At 36.1% G+C, this 6269-nt stretch overlaps 1 protein-coding gene across 4 annotated transcripts; it reads left to right on the forward strand.

The window, feature by feature from the left end:
• The first annotated feature begins 13 nt into the window (after window positions 1–13).
• On the forward strand, window positions 14–2987 carry LOC129284338 (putative pentatricopeptide repeat-containing protein At5g52630). 4 transcript variants are annotated; one of them, XM_054919801.1, is made up of 3 exons: window positions 14–2327; window positions 2421–2538; window positions 2621–2987. In XM_054919801.1, the coding sequence occupies exon 1, from the start codon at window positions 176–178 to the stop codon at window positions 2033–2035; it is 1860 nt and encodes a 619-aa protein (XP_054775776.1). In that variant the 5' UTR covers window positions 14–175; the 3' UTR covers window positions 2036–2327; window positions 2421–2538; window positions 2621–2987. The 4 variants fall into 4 exon arrangements, with proteins under 4 accessions (XP_054775776.1, XP_054775760.1, XP_054775769.1 ...); XM_054919785.1 differs by having other exon boundaries at window positions 14–2538; XM_054919794.1 differs by having other exon boundaries at window positions 2421–2987.
• Window positions 2988–6269: the final 3282 nt, after the last annotated feature.

The raw sequence follows: 6269 nt of genomic DNA on the forward strand, positions 1-6269 counted from the left end.
AATTATTGCCTTTATTCCCTTGACCAACAAGAAACGAAAACCGCCTCACTCAAAATTATTAAAAAAAAAAAAACGAAAACGAAAACGAAAACCGCAGATAATTATGTTGATGATGGGATTGGTTGATGATCGAGGACGGTAATTTTTCAATTGTAATTGATTCAATTAATTACCTATGGAGTTCCTTACCTGTTTTCTTCACCAGCGTTTATTAACCCTCTCCTGCTTCTTCGGCTCAGCACCTCCGGTAGCTGTCTCTTTGCCAAAGCTTCCTCGAAACTTTTTGAACACTTACGTTTTCGAGCAGGATTACAGGAATATTTGCGAACTCCTCCTTTCTGTTACTCGCTCAAGGTCTGTCCCTAAGGGACTTCAGCTCCATGCCCATATCATCAAAGCAGGTATCCAGACCATCCCTCTCATATCCCACCATCTTATCAATCTCTATTCAAAATCGCAACTTCCACTTTTTGCCCTCCAAGTTTTTGAAGAGGCGCCGCAGAAGTCAAGCACCACTTGGAGCTCTGTCATATCTTCATTTGCCCAAAATGAGCTTCCTTTACTTGCTCTTGAATTCTTTCGTCGCATGCTTCACAGCGACGTTCGGCCTGACGATCATATATTCCCTAGCGCGACTAAGTCGTGTGCATTTTTATCGATGTGTGACGTTGGGCAGTCTGTGCACTGCCTTGTCGTGAAGACTGGGTATGAATTTGATGTGTTTGTTGGGAGTTCAGTTGTTGATATGTATGCCAAATGTGGAGAGATAAAACTTGCCCGGAAAATGTTCGATGAAATGCCTGAAAAGAATGTGGTTTCTTGGAGCGGGATGATATATGGCTACACTCAAATGTGTGAGGATGATGAAGCTCTCAGACTGTTCAAGCAAGCACTACTGCAAGATGTGGATGTCAATGATTTTACATTGTCTAGTGTATTACGGGTTTGTGGCACCTCAACTTTGCTTGAATTGGGGAAGCAAATACATGGACTGTGCTTCAAGACAAGTTTTGATTCATCAAGCTTCGTGGGTAGTTCTTTGTTATCGCTGTACTCCAAGTGTGGAGTAGTTGAAGGAGCTTATCTGGTGTTTGACGAGATAACTATTAAAAACCTTGGTATGTGGAATGCAATGCTGATAGCATGCGCCCAGCATGCGCACACTAACAAAACGTTTGAGCTGTTCAAACAGATGGAAAGTGTTGGGATGAAACCCAATTTCATCACCTTCTTATGCATACTTTATGCTTGCAGCCATGCAGGATTAGTAGAGAAAGGCCAATGTTACTTTCAGCTGATGAAAGACTATGGTATTAAACCAGGGGCCCAACATTACGCCTCCATGGTAGATTTGCTAGGTCGTGCTGGAAAACTGCAGGAGGCAGTTCAGATGGTTCAAGAAATGCCTATGGAACCAACAGAAAGTGTTTGGGGAGCATTATTGACAGGGTGTAGAATACACGGGAACACTGAATTGGCATCTTATGTTGCTGATAGAGTTTTTGAGTTGGGTCCTGTAAGCGCTGGTCTTCATGTCCTTCTATCTAATGCTTATGCTGCTGCTGGAAGATGGGAAGAAGCAGCAAGAGCGAGGAAGATGCTGAGGGACAAAGGAATAAGGAAGGAAACTGGTTTGAGTTGGGTGGAGGAGGGAAACAGAGTTCACACATTTGCTGCTGGGGATAAATCTCATGTGAAAACCATAGAAATATATAAGAAATTAGAGGAGTTAGGAGAAGAAATGGAGAAAGCTGGATATGTGGCAGACACATCTTTTGTGTTGAAAGAAGTGGACGGTGAAGAGAAGAATCAGACAATCAGATTTCACAGCGAGAGATTAGCCATAGCATTTGGCCTCATTGCCTTCCCTCCTGAACGACCCATCAGAGTAATGAAGAATTTGCGTGTTTGTGGTGATTGCCACACTGCAATCAAGTTTATTAGCAAATGCACTGGAAGGGTAATCATTGTGAGGGATAACAACCGGTTCCACAGATTTGAAGATGGAAAATGCACTTGTGGAGATTATTGGTGATCATCGAGATTACTACTGTGAACAGCTATGTTTGGGAGCTGGAACAACATAATCGTGACAATCAAAATATTCTTCTCTTTGTTGTAGTCATTGAAGAGCTGCAAATGGCTTAAGCGTCGATCTAGTTCTGACAATGACTGTTAACCATCAAGGGAGCTCAGATTTTGCATACTGTGCTTACTCCATGATATGTCTGGAAAATATTTTCGCAGTGAATCAAAACAACAATCTTGGAATTAGGAGGGGGGAATAATATTTATCGAAGTTCTAATATACGTTTACTGAGCAACCGGTAAAACACATCAATATTTCTCCTCGTTCTACCTTTTCATCCTCTGTGCATGTCTGTCTGTCTTATGGCTAATTACTTTTCTGCTTCTCCCAGATTATGGTGGCAACATTTTGCTTATTTACATTATTGATTATCTTCAATTCATGGCTTTGCTGGTATCTGGATCGCTTTGTCCATTTATGAGTTTGAGTGCATTGGCTGGCTTTTTGGGGTAAAATCCAGAAGAAAGGATCTTTCATCTTCTTAAATGAAACGAAATAAACTTATAACGGAGGACTAAAATTATTTTGCAGGCTGGGGTCTGAAACAGGAGCTCGGAGTCGGAGGTTCCTCAACGAAAATTCTGCAACACTCACTTCTGTGAAATTATGAAACCATCATCAGGATATGGAGCAAATCGCTCCATCATGGACTCGCATGGATTTAATTTACTTTTTCCCCTGTACTATTCCTCATATCTTGCCCCAGGGGGAGATGATTTATTACAGCCTTGCAAGTGAAGCGAAGCTGCTAGCGGCTTGGGAAAGTGAAATTCAAGTTATTGGTTATTAACTTTTTTCTTATGTTCAAAAAGGCCATATCACCCTAAAAGATAAAGGTTAAGTATTATTTTTATCTCTTAACTTTATTCGAAAGATTATTGAACATTTTAAATTTAATTATGAGTTAATTCTATTTATCAATGTTAAAAATTCTTTTCTTCATTACTTTGATATTTTTTTATATTCCTCTCTCATTACCTTGATATTTTTTATACTCCCTCCCTCTCCCTTATCATTTATGGATCTCACCATTTTTTTTAATATTTTTTTGAATTATGATCATTTTTGCCTCTCAATTTTTATTCAAAGAGTCAATAGATAATTTTAACTCACATATTTTATAAGGTTGAAGATTATTTTTACCTTTCAACTTTAATTGAAGAGTTACTGGACACTCTAAATTTAATTATGTTCTTTGACATCTAAATTTGTTTACAATAATACCTTTTCATTAATGCACTTCTCTTTTTAGTTTTTTATTAAGTGGGTCTCACTTTTTTTTTAATAAATTGTGACCATCGCCTCTCCCTCTCCTCCTCCCTACTTTCTATCTCCTCCATTCTATTTCTTTCTCCAAACGACACTCTCACGAGATCCCTTCTCTCAATTCTTGAATTTTCAAAGACCTCACAGTCCTCTCACTCTCACTCCTTCTTCTCCCCTCCCTACTTTCTCTCTCTTCCACGTGAAGGACCCTGCATGCATGCATTGGTGAAGAAGTAATGTAAGGTTACTTTTACTAATTCACCACTAACTCCAAAATTAAGGTAAAATTTTATGTTGCAACGTATTTTTCTAGAATTACTTGCGGCATAAAATGTAGAAGCCCAAACTTCTGACGCGCCCTAAATCTTTATCCGACGTTTGATTGAGGTCATGTAAGGTCTACAGAAAGCTTTCTTTGAACTATAGCTAATGACATTAGTTTCATATTCAAATTATTTCTCAATCAAAAGTTAGGCACTAAAATGCATACTTACCCATTTATGCTTTCAAAACATAACTAAGGTGTTCAAAATCACAACCAACTACCATAAGCTCATAACTACCTCTAGACCACACTTAATAAACTCTATAAGACTCGTGCAATACACCGCACTCAACCAAAAATATATATATCACAAATGCACCACTCAACCCCATAACACATAAAACATAAGAGGGGAGAAATTTCTTACACAAAACAATCATTTTCATTCTAAACTAATCAAAACATATATATTCCTACTTGTACAAGTATCTTGGCCCTATACTAGGGTTTACAACTAAAATTTACTAATCCAAGGCACAAAATACACAAATGTGATACAATAATAATGCAAGTAGTACAAAAATATTCATGTGAACCATAGTTGGCAAGTTAACAAACTTAATACACATAAAACAACATAAAGAGGCATACAAATTATTACTCTACAATCCTATGCCTCTATATGTTTTTCTCGATCTTGATCTGATGAGCTAGGCGTTAAAAATATTAGAAATTGAGGGATGAGTACAACCACTCAAAAAACAAGTTTCACCTAATCTATACAATTGCACATCAATCAAAAATGGATGCAATTGGCAATAAATACATTTATAAAGTATGTATGACAACGTATAGCCTCAGCTATAATAATAACAATAATGTGACTAGACTTCAAACACATAATCATATATATAAATATATCAATAATGTGCAACCTGAGGTCACAATAATAAACCATGCGCCCCTAAACCGTACCGAACCATAACACTAACAACCATGTGACTAGGACTAAATATATATGCCAACCTTATATTCTCCTATTACTTTTGACATGAAACCAGTGACTATTTGATGGCTGCGTCCGTCACAGACCAATCTAACCTTCCACTTGTGAGAAGCTACTGAGCTAGAGTCAACTCACTCACTTGTATAATTCAATTTCTCCCAATACTAACAATCATAAGGTATTTGTACCCTTAATCTAGCCTCCTGATAAACTAATAGAGACTAGTTATATTCGAATTCCTCATACAACAAGTGGGACAGTCCTAAATCAATCATAAGATAAGGGCTACCTTCAGATTTCAACAATTGATGCTAAGGCAAGCTTCTGATTCTAACAGTCGTTGCGAATACCACATGGGTTTAATTAACCACTCTTCTCCCTAGGTGAACTCCCGCCAATAATTGTACTATGCACGTATATCACATATATATATGCATTCTAATCAATCATTCATATCATGAATCCACACATCCATACCCACACACTCAACTCATTTTACACACCAGCTAGTATATAATCACAATTTCTCATTCATCATCACTATTAGCATGTATATGAACATACATATAATTTGTAACAATAATACATTACGAGCTATGTCAAATTTATATCATGGGTTTAAAAATATTAAACATGTTTCAAATCAACCATTTTAACAAATAATAAATTAATATTCAACTATATAAACTAGATTTTTCTTAGTTACCTCCAACCTTTGAGAGGTCAAAGGTCCCCTCAATAAAAGTTTTTCACAGGCTATACTAAAGCTTGAATGGTGCATAAGATAATTGATCTACAATTAATTATACCAATCATCATTAAAATCATCATAAACACTCTTTCAACTTACATTAATCAATACTTTAATTACCCAAAATTCTAATATCTTGTACTTAGGGATAACTATTAGGTTTATTAACTTCTATTAACTCCATTTAGCTTCTATTAAGTTAAATAATCACTAATGTAACATCTAAAAATTTAAAATTATACTTTGAAGATCTAGGGTTCATCCAAAATGGATGACTCAAGCTTACAACCTTGTAAGAACCTTTAAACTGTGTATAGAGTACTTAAACAACTCTCATTAGTCTCATTTAAAATAATGAGAGACCCATAGTCTTAAATCCAAAAATAATTATTTTCCAACCTTAAATCATACTTCCAAAACGTGCAAAAGGAAGAAGAAGAAATAAAGAAAGCATACCTAAATGAAATCAAGCTTCAAACACCTATAAAATCTCCAAAAGTTGATACCCTAATAGAGTAAATACTCACTTAGTCACTTTTCACTATTTCTAGTCTCACTCTCTATTTTTTTAATTGATTTTGTGTTTTTAAAAAAACTAATTCAAGAAATTATGTTGTAGCATAACGCACAGTGGGCTAAAAATCTAATTTCTCTCTACAATTCGAGCTTAGATGACCCAATTCACTTTTAAACCTAATCTAAAGGCTAAAGCCAAGGCCAATAGCCGTCTCTAACTATCCTCAAACTTAATTATACTTAAATTACATAATTATCCTTCCATAGATTAATAAATCATAAGAAATTTTTTTGAGATGTTACAAGCAAAGCTCTCAAGCTATCAACTAGCCGTGGCATGGATTGTTATCTATAGATTCCATTAAAGTAAGAGAAC

The sequence above is a fragment of the Prosopis cineraria genome, unplaced genomic scaffold (assembly GCF_029017545.1).
Source record: "Prosopis cineraria cultivar Desert tree isolate PC_DT_omini unplaced genomic scaffold, ASM2901754v1 PC1, whole genome shotgun sequence".
In the NCBI taxonomy this organism is placed as follows: domain Eukaryota; kingdom Viridiplantae; phylum Streptophyta; class Magnoliopsida; order Fabales; family Fabaceae; genus Prosopis; species Prosopis cineraria.